The sequence below is a fragment of the Athene cunicularia genome, assembly GCF_003259725.1.
Source record: "Athene cunicularia isolate RWA chromosome 2 unlocalized genomic scaffold, athCun1 chr2_part1, whole genome shotgun sequence".
NCBI lineage: Eukaryota > Metazoa > Chordata > Aves > Strigiformes > Strigidae > Athene > Athene cunicularia.
The window spans coordinates 49,511,909-49,526,117 of NW_020799095.1; the positions used below are offsets into that span (position 1 = coordinate 49,511,909).

Genomic DNA, 14,209 nt, shown 5'->3' on the forward strand with positions numbered 1-14,209 from the left:
GGGGGGGCGAGGAGTACAAACACGTCAATTTGTCCCTCTGATTTGGTGTTGGATTATCATCCCTCTGAGTTAGACACAAACTCAGGGTAGTATTTCTTTTAGTATGTATGTGTGAGTGGGTGGGACTGTAGTCAAGACATTATCTTTTGAGTAACGACACAGTACATTCCTTGGTGCGGCGGGTATAGCTGGGTTTTTGTGGGAAAAAGATGGAGGGTGAGAAACAAGGCTGTCTGGCTACTGCAAAAATCCTTGAGATAAGTGAAAGAATGGGACCGCACAGCCTACATCTCGCTTTCCATTCCTCCTCAGCACCGTAACTGACCCAAATCACTGGACCTCCTGTGTTTGCTGTGGGCACCCTATGTCAAGGAAATGTGTGTTTTACTGATTTCTCACTGTTTTGCTTTTCTCACACTTCCAGCACTTAAAAATATGCATCTGGCTATGCATACTCATATGCATTCCTCAGCATATCATAATAGTCAAGCTCATGTAACACCTCTTCTCCAATCTAGGCATTTATACCACCTCTCCTTTACACTTCTGTTTTTTACAAAACTTAAATGGATTTCACAGTCCTTTGACCTCCATCTCTTTGTCAACTGGCCAAAACTGGATGAATACATCAGCTATGGGAATTTTCATACTGAGCCCCTATTGGCAAACTATTCCTATTTTAATTCTTGAGACCTCTCAAGAATCAAGTTGTCTTTACTGGAAGAATTAGCTCTAAGTGTGACAATAAAGTCTTAATCACTCTTCAGAAGGGTGTGCCTACTATGCTTTGATGTTGATACTAATAGAATGAGCTCCCGGTCTTCTTTGAAACCTTGAGATTATAGTGCCATATAAATCACGCTACTGAGATAGCATAATGTAAGATCTTTCCTTCTGAACACAATGGTCAAAATTATAAAAAGAGAAGTATTAAATAAGAGCAGAAGATTTATGTCCATTGGAACTTAAGTAAGAAAAACTGAAGCCCAAGAATTTAGAGAAAATAGAAAAAATAGTAGTCTTGGCTATAGTGATTACAAAATTTTATTGACATATTCTCTGAGGATGCTACATACTCCTTAGATGGAGTCACTGTTTCCATTTCACCAGATGAAGAAATGAGAACAAATTAATGACTTGTTTAGGGAGCCTAAAAATTATATTTACCTCACAGATTAAGATGCCTACATTTAAACAGCTAAATGTATTTCTAGACATCAGTTGTTGAATAGGAGCTAGATTAATATTCTTAAGTAAAGACACTTAGTGTCATTTCTGTGCTGTCATGTATTTAGCTTGGCCTCCATCTCCCACTCCAGAAAGTTTTGTGTCCCCTGTAATTTTGTATCATATCTGTTGTGATTGTGTTCTGTGATATCTGTTGTGATTGACTTTGGAAAGGCGATTAGAATCTGGGAAAGAATCTACAAGGTCAGTGTCTATGTGTAATCTTGTTATCTGATCTTCTTTTGCAGTCCATGGAAATTTAAAGGAAGCCTCACTCACCCAGGAATGTTAGTGCCATCTGGGATGCTATAGAGTATCTCAGTCCTCTTGTGTATATTCTGCATTAATTTTGTCAGCCCAGTGTAGAAGTCTCAGATGCATTATGTGATGTCTCAAATATTTCTACACACCCATGTTTAGTTAACTGAATTAAACCCAGAGTCAATAGAGTCAACAGAGTCTAGAAAGCAACTGAATTGTATTTGGATGACTGAATATTGCACCAAAGCCTCTTTTGGTATATTGGGATCTTCAAGACATAGGGCGTCTTACATGAAATAGAGCAGATAGTTTGCAAGCTATGCTATTCAAAACAAAGCTAGGGGCTCAGGGCGTGGTGATTTTAATTGAAATGATGGACTGAAGGCTTTCTGAGACATTTTTGAGAAAGACTCTAGGCCATTCTAAACCTCTAATGACTTTGAAAACACAGTGCAGAAGAAAACATCACTGCTATATTATCTTTTCAGCCTCAGAAGGTTGATTTATTGGTCATCAGAATGTTTCAGTGAGTAGTGCAATCAGGACTTCCTTTAGCCCCTACAGAAAGTTTATTGGAAGTCATGGAGACTATTACATTTTAGCAATAATATCTGCCTAGGGAAAAAATAGAACACAACTTTGTCTTTAAAAACCTTTAAAAATTCTACTTACAATTGCATTTTAAAGTATCATAGACAGACTGCTTTTAATTATGAGGCCCTAGAGATGGTTCATACATCCTAATATTAGAACAGAAAGAGGATTAAGGACACAGAAAAGAAAATTAAGACATGTTTTTTTTCATGCATTATATTCCTCCAGCGGATAATTCGAAATACATTTTATAAATCAGCATGTATTACTCTTAAAATAGTACTTCTTGCTGTTCAACTATAGCAACACAATTGTGAAATGAATTTTTTCAGGTATTAATAGGATCTCTCTTCATCGCTTTATAGTTTAACATACATTTCTTTTTCATTCAGCCTACATAAGAAATGAATTATTTAAGTAGTAGTAACAAAATGATTGCTACATAAATCTCTCACTATTTCAGTTTATAAAGATGGACAGGGAAGAGGTAATTTCTCTACTTCCTGAAATTTCTGGACTTTGTTACTGCTAAGAAAATTTGTATTTGGCATATTCTTAGACCTGATGTTTATAAACCATGACAACTTGACATGAGGCTATACAACTTGCCATCTATTCTGAGTCCTCTGGTAAAAGGCTTGAATGCAATGGCCAGTTATAAACCAAAATGAAACCAAAACCATGAAGGGAGATTTGAAATGCCTTTGAGAAACAAGCACTTGGTAGAGATGGGTTAATTTAACTCCCACCTCATGCCAGAAGTGCTGAGAATGGTAGAAACAGACACATAAATAGTTATGAAAAGTTTCAGAGGAAGGGTTCTCTTTCTCCAAAAGTCAGTTTAAGCAACACATGTAGCTGATGCAGGTGGAACATAAATGAGGGACTAAGCAGCTGAGCTCTCCCAAATGTTACATCAGACATTGAATATGTGTGCCAGACTGCTTTCTACTCGAAGTAGGCTGTATCTCTTTTTTTTTTTCTCTCCTTTAGTAAATCTACACCTGCTGAACCAGACCCTCAATCACCAAAATTCAGCAGAGTTGTATTGAAATCTGTAGAGTGCTATTCATTTAAAGTGGATGGGGAGGTCCATACCCTACCCGTAGGGAAGTTGTACTGTATTGGTTTTACACATGACAGAGTAACTGATATAACAGATTAGATCCCTGGTCCATGTACTCCAGACTCTTGCCTCTGAAAGCAGTGATGAATCACTAGTAAACAAGATTTTATGATATATTCCAGAAATCCTGACCAACTGTTGTTGATACCAATGGTGAGACTGCAGTCCATCCCACTACCACCGATAGATAAACAATTAATTATGCTCACATATTTTTTTGCTTCTGGGCTACTGGATTTGGAGTGGGCTGTCTATAGCCACCAGAGTGCAGAGTTTTTGTTATAGGCCAGTGCATTGGTTAAATATTACTGACACATCAGTGTTTCAAAATCAGCATCAAGTGCAATTGCAGATTATCCCATAAGCAAAAATGAGGCTGGTGTTGTTAACTTACAATCATGTAGCCTTACTGGAAGTAATCCCACTGTTACAAAAAAGAAGGAAAAAAATGACACATATACAAGAAACTAAGAACAGTGATGATGCTTCAATTTGTTGGTTTTCCTCAGGCTTTAAGAAAATGAAACACATTAAACCATTTTACAGTTAAAGAAGAGCCTTCTGGGCAGAACATTACTTGTTGGCTATGGCTTACTTATTTTTTGTTATTAATCTCACAATGCCTTGAGAGAAAAGTGCATGTTGTTGCTCTAATCTGCCTTTGATGGTTAGGTGATAGGGCTTTCTAGAAAACAAGGGCTCTGCATTTGTTGTAGGGACATAGTATTGCAATTTGGGAGGTGTCTGCTGTAACAACTGAGCTCTTGTAGGAAAAGAGTAACTCCTGTTCACCGTATAAAAGGATAATCTAGGCACCAAAAGAGATTTCTGAGGCAGGAATGTCCAATCTGGCAGAGTCTTCCCTAACACAGTAAAACGTATGTCTGCTTTAAAATGCTACTTCTTGGATCAACATTTCCTAATAGCTAGGCAGTAACCTGGCATGAACCTTACTGAAAATCACAGTGGGGTGCCTTCATCCCAAGGCTTATAGGGAAAACAGAGGTTTCATGCAGTGTTGTAAACAGCACTCAAGGAACAAAACTTTGCATTACTGAGTATCATAACACAAAGAAGATCTTTTTGCTGGCTTGAAGATTAGTGACCAGCCAAAATTCACAGGACATCTTAACTCTAAATCCTAACCACTGAAACAATCTTGCCTGGAAAAAAAGCAATCACCTTTTGAACATTGAAAAGTTACCTATGACAGGTATGGGCATGCTAAAAACATGAGACAGTTTAGAAAGACTTATTTTGGGCTTTTAGACTTCCTTTTCTTTAACATCTGTAAGTTTATTACATTGAAACCTTGTTATACTCACTAATAGTAAGTATAACATTGTTTTGTATTTCCTGTGTTATGTGATAGTTTATTTATTTGCCCAAATCTAAACAACAACAACAACAAAAAAAAACCCACCAAAAACAAAAAACAAGATAATGGTACTTTGGTCTTTGATTTGCTCTTGTTGGACAACATCAGACTTAACAAGCACTGGGAAGAGTTTTTCTAGAAACATCCTCATGCCATAATTAGTGCAACTTAGTTAAAAGTAATCTTTTCTGAGAGCCCATCCGAAGATGGTGCCCCTAGGCTGTCATGGTGGTAGAAAAACTGTAATTTAAATGTCACATAAAAGACAGATCTTCACTCATTAAGAAGCCCATTAGCACATTTGGGGAAAAGTAGGGACATTTTGTATGCTCTCTGAAAACAAGGGAAGTGCTTCAAAGCTGGGCAATTCAATGGGATCAAAGAGCCAGAAGTTAATTGGTAACACTCAATTTTTTAAAAAATTAATCAAAAATTGAAGAAGTGGCTGAAATCATTGACGAGATGGGAAGGGTTTGAGAACTTGAAGGGTCTTTCCAGTGATGTGGTTTAGTTTCCAATGACTCGTAATCCTAAAACTTCACTAATAGGTTTTGTGTCAAGTGCATAAATCATTTACGAAGAATATTCATCACTGGTTTTTTGTCTCTGTCTCTACAGCTTGCATTCAATCTCAGATCTCTACTTAGATTTGCTCTCAAATCATTTCTGTACTCCCTGTTCTCCCCATCTGTGCTTCCTCTCTTCAGATTTTCTGATATGACTCTGACAACTGAACGTTTAACTCACCCTTATACAAAACCAGAGTTGTCTGCCATTCGCATCACAGACTAACTCCTACCTTGGAGGATTAAAACTCACCTAGTATTTTAGGATGCAGAAAGTCACAGCAAAGACATTCAAAAATCTTGCATTCCCTACCCATTTTTAACTACGGAATGAAGTGTTCAGTCAGTCCTGAAAGTTGGCCAGTGACACCTAAGACACAGTCCGGAGAATGCAGATATGCTCTGAAACACAAAACTTTTTTTCAACTGAAATGTTGATGATCAGGAAAGATTTATAGGATGGAATGGGGCTCATGACAAATGTTGAACAGAGGTCAAATAACTGAAGAAGACAAAGAAATCCTCATCCTTTTTCATAAACTTCCCAGACTGTTGAATATACATCATCAAAATCTTCCATAAGACCTGTGTCCTTCCATCTGCTTAACTCCCTTCTCAAAAAGCAAAGTACTAATTAGAAAACTTTGAGACTGGGAAGTGCAGGTCACCAAAGTCAGGGGCAATTTTCATGTGTGCTTTGAAAGGAGCTGGAACCAACCTTGAGCTCCATAAGCTCCTGTCCATTTCAGTACAACTATATTCACAATCACCACAGTAAGGATCTTCCTATCTACTATGCCTTGTAAGTTATTCTGGGGTATTTATAATGTAATATAAGTAGTACTATGTTCTATATACGTCGTATTATGTTCTGTCAGAAAATTCCAAGAACCAATAAAAAATAACCAAAGATTTCTTATGCAGCAAAAAATTCCACTGCTCAAATGCACTTGTCAAAATAGATAAGCATCCAAATTGTTTCTACTATATCCAAGCCATGTTTACCACTCTTGCTTTTGACTTACTGTAAAGCATGAGGTCACCACAACAGCAACATGACTCCAGTCACCAGCAACGTATTTAGTTGTCACAGAAACTCCTGCCCTCAACTTGCAAGCTCTGACACAGTCTTGATCCCAGCAGCTTTCAACCCCTAAGGTAAAGACCTATTTCCAATCTTTCTCTTCAGACAGCTGAAGATATTATATCGGGAGTCTTTTTGGCTGAAAATGACTACCTAGAGGATATTTTCAGTGTTTGTTTTCTCTTTCTAACTTGATTACCTATGGAACAAGAGAAGATGAGACAGTGATTGCCTTACAGTTATTTAGAGGAATATCTTTTCAAGATTGTTTTTAAGACATTGGAGTAATGCTTGAATGCTCCTCTGTGTATTAGATTGTATTTATCTGACTGTATTTAACTGCATAGTCTCATACAAAACAGTATTTGCTATACATACATATCCATACATACAACTATATGTATTCACTCACAGATATTCAGTATGTGACAATACAGCCATACTAATTAATTTTGTTCATAAACCCTATGTAATTAGTATTCTTTTGAGAAAAAATAATATGAATCTATTAGCTCTACGTTAAATTTGGTAGAGCATTTAATTATCACTAACACTTTAAAAATTACAGAACACTAATAACTGAGGATCTTCATTTTCTGCTATTGCAAGTACTCCTCCAAATTAAAGAGACATTTCTTCCTTTCTGCATGTGCGACATGTTTGCCTAAAGGTGGGGTTCATGTCACCTGATCCCAAAGAACTGAAACCTAGATGTCAAAGTCCATCAGCAAGTTCACTCAACTGAAGCCATAGCTTCCTGGAGTATTTCCACCTCCTCCCAGGAGTACTGAAGGAGACTAAATGGGTAGCTTTAGTCAAGATCCTAGTTTTTGATAGATAATTTAGATTATTAATCTGAATCCTCCATCAAACATCCCTTAATGATCAATGAAGGCAGACAAGCAGTTCCAGGGAAGGCTTCCTCCTACCTCTCTCAGACACCTATTTGAGGACAGAGCGACTCACTGTATAGAAGCCTGTCTCCCTTCACCAACTCCCTCCAGGCTAACAAAATGCCTGAACAGACTGATTCTTATACATCTCCAGTTCCCTATAGAGGTGGACTTTAAGATCTGCAGGGACCGGATCCCTAGAATAAGCAAGTATGTCCCTCCAACACAAATTATCCAGCAGTAGCTCTATCAGAAATTTAGGCACCCAGTTCTGTTTTATTGGGAGCTCTGTATATTGCCATCGATTTCTATCCATATGCCTATTACTAAAAGAAATGCTTTGCTAAAGCAAATGTAGAGCTCAGCAATAACTCTCATCTATGTTTCCATTCTCACCTCCATTCATCAGATCAGACTGAAGCCCTTCCCCGGAAATATGAAAAGCTCTAACAACTTTGAAGAAGAAAGCAGTTTAACTCAGCAGGAAGGACAGTGAATGCAGTCTTTTCTGTTTCCCGAGACTCTGAACTCTCTAAGAAAGGAAAAGTAATGTTTATGCATTTCAGCACCCACTGCTCTTTGTTCCTCATCACTTATAAGCAAGTGGTAATTTTTAATGTCAAGGACTCTATTCTGCAATACACATGGTATATCCTGCAACATACAGCTCCCTGCAGAGCTGATAGAAGTGAAAGTATTCAGTTTCACAGAGGAAGTTTTCAGGACTACCCTTCTGGTTTATTTAATATCTGAAGAGGGAATTATTTGCAGAATCCACACTAGAATTATTTCTCTGCTCTGACACGATCCTTTGAAATACGAAAGGACTGTTTACTCAATACATCCTATGGGTCTCTGGCCTTCCGGGACTTAGGGTGCAAAGTTCCCATGAGACCTAGTTTGGGACATGCAATCTACTGATATTTAGAGCACTGGCTCTTACCAGACATATAGTTAGAGCTCACATATGAACAATACTTTGAGGCCAAAAACTAGAGCATGCAGTTTGTAGAATTTCTGTTATTATGGGCACAGTCCGCTGCAATATGCTAAAACATTATATAATGTGTAGCAGCCCACAGATGTGCATGATACATCACTTTAGGTTAGCTCCACTCTGCTGACAGCTGCAAGAGTAAGTTTTGCCTCTATTATGTGTAAAAAGGCTAGTCCAGATGCCAAAGTCTCTCTGCCTGTAGCAGTGTAACACTTCAGACTGACTAGTTTTCCCTGAAAGGTATTACAAATAGTAGTAACTATACATGATGAGGTTTACATAGCAAGGATCTATATCCTATCACTTCTACATAAAGCTATGTAAATACAGAGGAAGAAACGAGTTGCAGAGGATGTGAGGTGCACGTGTGAAAATTTACATCCCCTCTTCCACCTTTTAAAACTGAAAGATCAAGACCAGTCTATAACCATCTAGACTCTCAGTATTATTAGTGCAAGAAAGCAAGCCCTAGAGGAACATCCACCCATCTGTCTTTCTCAAGACAAGATGAAATGCCTCCCAGAAAAGTGACTGTCTCCCCCTTGACTACAGCAGAAGTCTGAATTCCAGCCTACACTAACCATTTAACTGTGAAATGGCTGGAGTTAGAATTAATGAGTCCCTGGGAATCACATCCATAGGAAGGTTTCCAAACTCTTACACTGAGGCTGAAGATTGAGGGGAAAGGATGTGTGACTGTACTTCTACTTGCACTAGCTTTTGCTAACCAGCCCGGGCAATGAAACCATGGGACTTAGTGAGGGATATATGTGCTTGAACTGTGTCTCTCTGCTCTCTCATCTTCCCTGATGTTTAATGTTAGTCTCACCTGCTGCCTCCAGAGCATAGCAGACAAGACAGTTCATGCTCCTGCTTGGTGATATTATAAGCAGATGCCTTCAGCAGCAAAAATATCAGTGTCCTTTCAAAGAGGTAAATGTCCCAAATCTATCAGGAGAAACTATTCCTTTTTAGCTATCCTCCTTCATCAAAGTTGCTTTTCTCAGGACAACTGGGACAGCAAGCTGTTCTTTTCTGTCCCTCTAAAGCCATGCTACTCTGATTTAGGGGTGCTTTTCTGTTCTTTGGAAACTGTAATTCTAATTAATTGATATGAAAAGTCTTTTATTAATAGAATCTTAGGGCTAGAAGATGTTAAAGAGCTGGGTCAAACCTTTAACTCAGGAGTGTTTTTTCTTTCCTCCCCTCCTGCATCCCTGTCCCCTTTTTTTCTTTTTTTTTTTCTTTTTTTTTTATCTTGTCCTTGTTTTTCTTTCTTTCTACCTGCTCCATGTTATTAGAAAAGTTACCCTGCCTCTGCGAACATCCCCCTCCCCAGTTCCTGCGGGGTAGCTGCAGAGCCATCCAGCTGCGCTCAACAGTGTCAGGAGCCAGATGTGCTGTGCCCCACCTCCTTCATCCCTTCACCCCCCCAACCAAGAGAGCCCACGCCCGGGCACTCACCAGGGGGAGCAGCAGCCAGCACAAACTTAGCATCCTCGCCGGCAGGCGCCGGGTCCTCCCCGCTCCCTCTGCTTGTGGTGAAGCTGCCAAAAGCCGAGGCTCAGCCCGCCCCCACCTGCCCAAGACCCGCCCCGGAGAGCCTTGCACCACCCTTCCCGGCCACCCGCCTCCCTCCTGGGGGAACCCCCGACACCTCCGAGCCCCGAAGGACCAGGCTTGAAGCGGAGGGAAGGACATCCACCAGCATCCTCCTGGGATTTTGGACCCAGCTCTATTAATCTGTCCTCTGGCTGCCCACCTGCAAAACTGTGGGGAACTGAAGCACCAACTGGTCTTTTAGAGTGTATTTGGAAGCACACGTTCTCTGTGCAAGAAGAGATGCTGGATTCACCCCTCCTTCTGCCAATGGGACCGTGCTTGTGGCCGGTGGCAGTAGGTTTTAACAGGATACAGGTTTTCAGTGGTTCTGACAGCATGGTATTCCCTAGGGACTCTCAGGGATGGAGTTTCTGGGTTTTGGTGTCCCCCACCTCTTGAATGGAAAATTTTGAGCAGTGACAGAGGATTTCCCCCACAAGCTGCACAAGGTCTTTCTGGCCCTTGTGTTACAAAGATGCCTAGAATGTAGCTTTATTTCTTGGTGCAGTAAGTTAAAACGAAAGCCCTCTTGCTTATGGCTTGGACTGTGTGGGGAAAAAAAAAAAAAAAAAAAAAAAAAAATTATTTTAATATCAGGGTTCATAGGACATAGGCACCAGATCAGATCTGTGTTTTGCCACAGTAAATATTTTACAAGCTGTTTTCAGGGCCTGGGAGAGCAGGAATTCTGGACACAGGAAAAGCAGTTTTCTTGATAAGATTTAAGTGTTGGTTCATATCCTGTTTATCATTTATTATTTCCCAATGGTGTTAAATACAAAAGTTCTGTATAGTCGGAGGAGAAGCAGGACTTGCCTAAGTTACCCCAAAGCAGGCATCTAATACCATTAGGGGGAATATGTATTTCTGCAGTTTTCTTTGTAAGTGTATAGCTCTCCTGTAAGTCTTATATCATGTTTTCCAGCTCCACCTAGATATTTAAGATACACAAGAGCATCCTGAGTGGCATTCCTTACCTTTAAGAAACTGAGTCATGTCAGTGGTATCTATTGATTTTTCTTTGCACACTGGTAGTCCTGACCCGATCACTCTATTGTAATGGGAATCTGGACAATTTGCAGATGTGTAGACAGCTGTATTAAAATACTGAAATGTAGGTGGTTTGTATCAGGGTATATCCCACTTTAGCCTCTTAAATCAAAGGAATTTGTGTCTAAAATCAAATATTATTCCAGGCTCATGCTAGAGAGACAGTTCTACAACCTGGGCAAAATAAAGAGGAGGACAAAGACATAGATCTGTAAGACAACATTTGTAACCTAATTCTCATTTACTTCCTCTTTACTATATGTTTGTCTTTCATTAGTGCATAATGGTATCTGATCACTTACCTGCACAGAGAAGCCTCAAATGCTACTCCAAAAATCAAGTTTGTTATCAAATAGAGATTAAAACCTAAAAGCCTGGTTGTGACTGTTTTTCCCTATTTGTAATGGATGAGCTAAAGCTGTGATCAACTCTTACTAGTCAGTATGGTGGCTCTCATCACACTGGAATAATTTTTAGGAATTTGAGTACACAAGATAGTGGTTACCTTAATCCGAACCCTAACCCTAATCCTAAATGAGCATCCCTAACCCTAACAATCATAACCATAAAACCACAACCCTAACCCTAACTCTAAGCGCCTAACCCTAACACTAACCCTAAGGCCCTAAAAATAACCCTTACTGTAAGGCCCCAAACCTAACCCTAACCCTCATCCGAAACCTAACCTTCACATTAACTGCTAAACCTAACACTAACCAATGGCCCTAACCCTAACCCAAAACCCAACTCTAACCCTAATCCCAACCCTAATCCTAACCCTTACCAATGGCCTGATCCCTAATGCTAACCCCAACCCCCAAACTGTCCCTAAATCTAACGCTAATGAGCCTAACCCTTAACTTTAACCTAACAATAACCCTAAACCTGATATCTAAACCTAAATTTAACCCTAATCCAAACACTTGCAATAGCACTCTACCACCTAAAATTTACTCTAACCATAAATCTAACCCTAACAATAATCCTAACCCTCAACCCTAAACTTAACCCTAAACCTAATCCTAAACCACAACCTAACCCTAAACCTAACCCTAAATCCTAACACTAACCCTATCTTTAACCCCTAACCCTAACTAACACTAACCCTAACCCTAAAACAAACCCTAAACATAACTCTAATGGCCCTAACCATAACATTAACCCTAACAGCCCTAAACCTAAGCCTACAACTAACCCTAATGAACCTATGCCTAATCCTTTATGCTAACGGCCCTAACACTAACACTAAACATAGCCATAAACCTAGCTCTAACACTAATTGTCCTAATCCTAAACTTAACCCTAACATCCCTAATCCTAACCTTAACCCTAACATTTACCCTAAAGGCCCTAACCCTAACTCTAGCCCTAATGGCTCTAACCATAACCCTAACCCTAAACCTAACTCTAAACCTAACCCTAATGACCCTAATCCTAAACCTAACACTAACACTAATCCTAACCCTAACCTAATGACCTTAACCCTAACCCAATAGCCCTAACACTAACAAACCTAAATCTAACTCCAAACCCTAACACTAACCCTAATCATAATCAATGCTAACCCTAACTCTAAGCCTTAACCCTAAACTTAACTGGTAGCCCTAAAAATAACCATTAACCCTCACCCTGACTCTAATGGCTGTGAGGGGACTGCAAAGGGTTGGTGAAGGCCAGCAACAACATTCATCCTGGTACCTTCTGTGTGGCCTGCACAGATAGATGTTGCATTTCGATGGTGTGTCTGGATCTGGCACGAGTGATTGTTTAGAGGCTAAGCAAGCACAGAGCACCAGTTTTGTTAGACCTGTAAATGCTCTACAAAGGGATGGTGAGGGCCAGCAACAATATTCTGTTCTAGCACCTACTGTGGCATTCGCAGATGTCATGTTTAGATGTTGTTGCTGGGTCTGGCACGAGTGCATGTTCAGGTACTAAGTAAGCACAGACCCCCAGTTTTGCTGGGGTTGTGAACGATCTGCAAATGGATGGTGAAGACCAGCAACATTCCATTCTAGCACCTTCTGTGAGGTGTTCCTGCCCCAAACCTAATCCTAACCCTAAACCTAACCCATAATCCTACCCATTAACCTTAACCCTAATCCCTAAACCTAACCCTAACCATTACCCTAACCCTAATGGCGCTAAATTTAACAATAAATCTAATCCTAACCCTACCTCTAACCCTAACCAACACTAAGCTTACTTGTAACACCTGACCCTAACACCTGACCCTAACACTAAACCTAGCCTTAAACCTAACCAACTCTACTCCTAAACCTAACACTAACCTTAACCCTAACCCAAACCCTAACTAACTCTAATTTTAACCATAATCCCTAACTCTAACCATAACTCTAACCCTAATGGCCCTAAACCAATCAAGGTCAGAAAGAGCATTCTGTTTCAACAATTACTGTGTGGTATTCCTACCCTAACCCTAATTCCTAATCCTTTGAAGCCCCTTTAGCCTAAGAGCCAAATGGGAGCTCTGTGCTTGCTTAGCCTCTAAACAAGCACTCGCACCAGACTCAGTCACACCATGGCAACTCACCATTGCACAGGCCACACAGAAGGTGCCAGGAGAGAATGCTGTCCTTGGCCTTCTCCAGCCCTTTGCAGCCTGTTCACAGCCCTGGCAAAACTGGGGCTCTGTGCTTGCTCTACCATGTAAGAAACACTCAGTTGCTGGTGTGGTTTCACCAGCAGCTCTCTGAAAAACTTCTCGATGGCATTCTACAAGACATAGACACATTTCTCCTGAGGTCTTAAATTTAAGGTCTCTGTTCTATTGATAAGGTAGTATTCCATTATGAAATTATGGATTCATATAAAACTTCAGTTAAGAAATTCCATGGTTAATTAAATAAACTAAATACACTGGTACAAAGAAATTTATTTAGATATAGATAGATAGATAGATAGATAGATAGATAGATAGATAGATAGATAGATAGATATTCAGATAATAAAGATATTTAGATAATAAAGATATTTAGATAATAAAAATTATCTTAGATAAAATACAATTCACGTTTCTATCAGAAAGGCTTCCTCACTTTTAAAACTAGTATTTTGCCAAAACAACTTCCAAGCAGTAAAAAGAGACTGCAGATAAAAACTGACCTAATTTTGAGAGAAGGGAATCCATTCTTCCCATGCTGCAAGACCTTGTACTGTATATAATCTAGTTTTTACATTCAATAATTCCTCCTTTTTATTGAATGAGTATACCTTTGTAAGTAACTCTAACTCTTATACAAATCTTTAGTGGACAACCTTGTGTGGTGAATGGTTCATTTTTTTCCCAGGCTTGCATTGTAAAAAATGCAGATATTTTTTTTAAATGGCAGTTTTGAAATTACCTGAAAATGATAAACTCATAGTTTACTTAATGTTAGGACTGTGCTTAATTCTAAGATGAAATAGAG

The 14,209-nt window shown here is 39.4% G+C and overlaps 1 protein-coding gene across 1 annotated transcript in view; it reads right to left on the reverse strand.

The window, feature by feature from the left end:
* The window catches only part of LOC113476738 (vasoactive intestinal polypeptide receptor 1-like), a 31,156-nt gene extending 21,513 nt beyond the window's left edge, over nt 1-9,643 (reverse strand). The window contains exon 1 of the mRNA XM_026842631.1: nt 9,591-9,643. Coding sequence (XP_026698432.1) covers nt 9,591-9,623 — 33 coding nt within the window. The 5' untranslated portion in view covers nt 9,624-9,643. The remainder of the gene's footprint in view (nt 1-9,590) is intronic.
* Nucleotides 9,644-14,209: the final 4,566 nt, after the last annotated feature.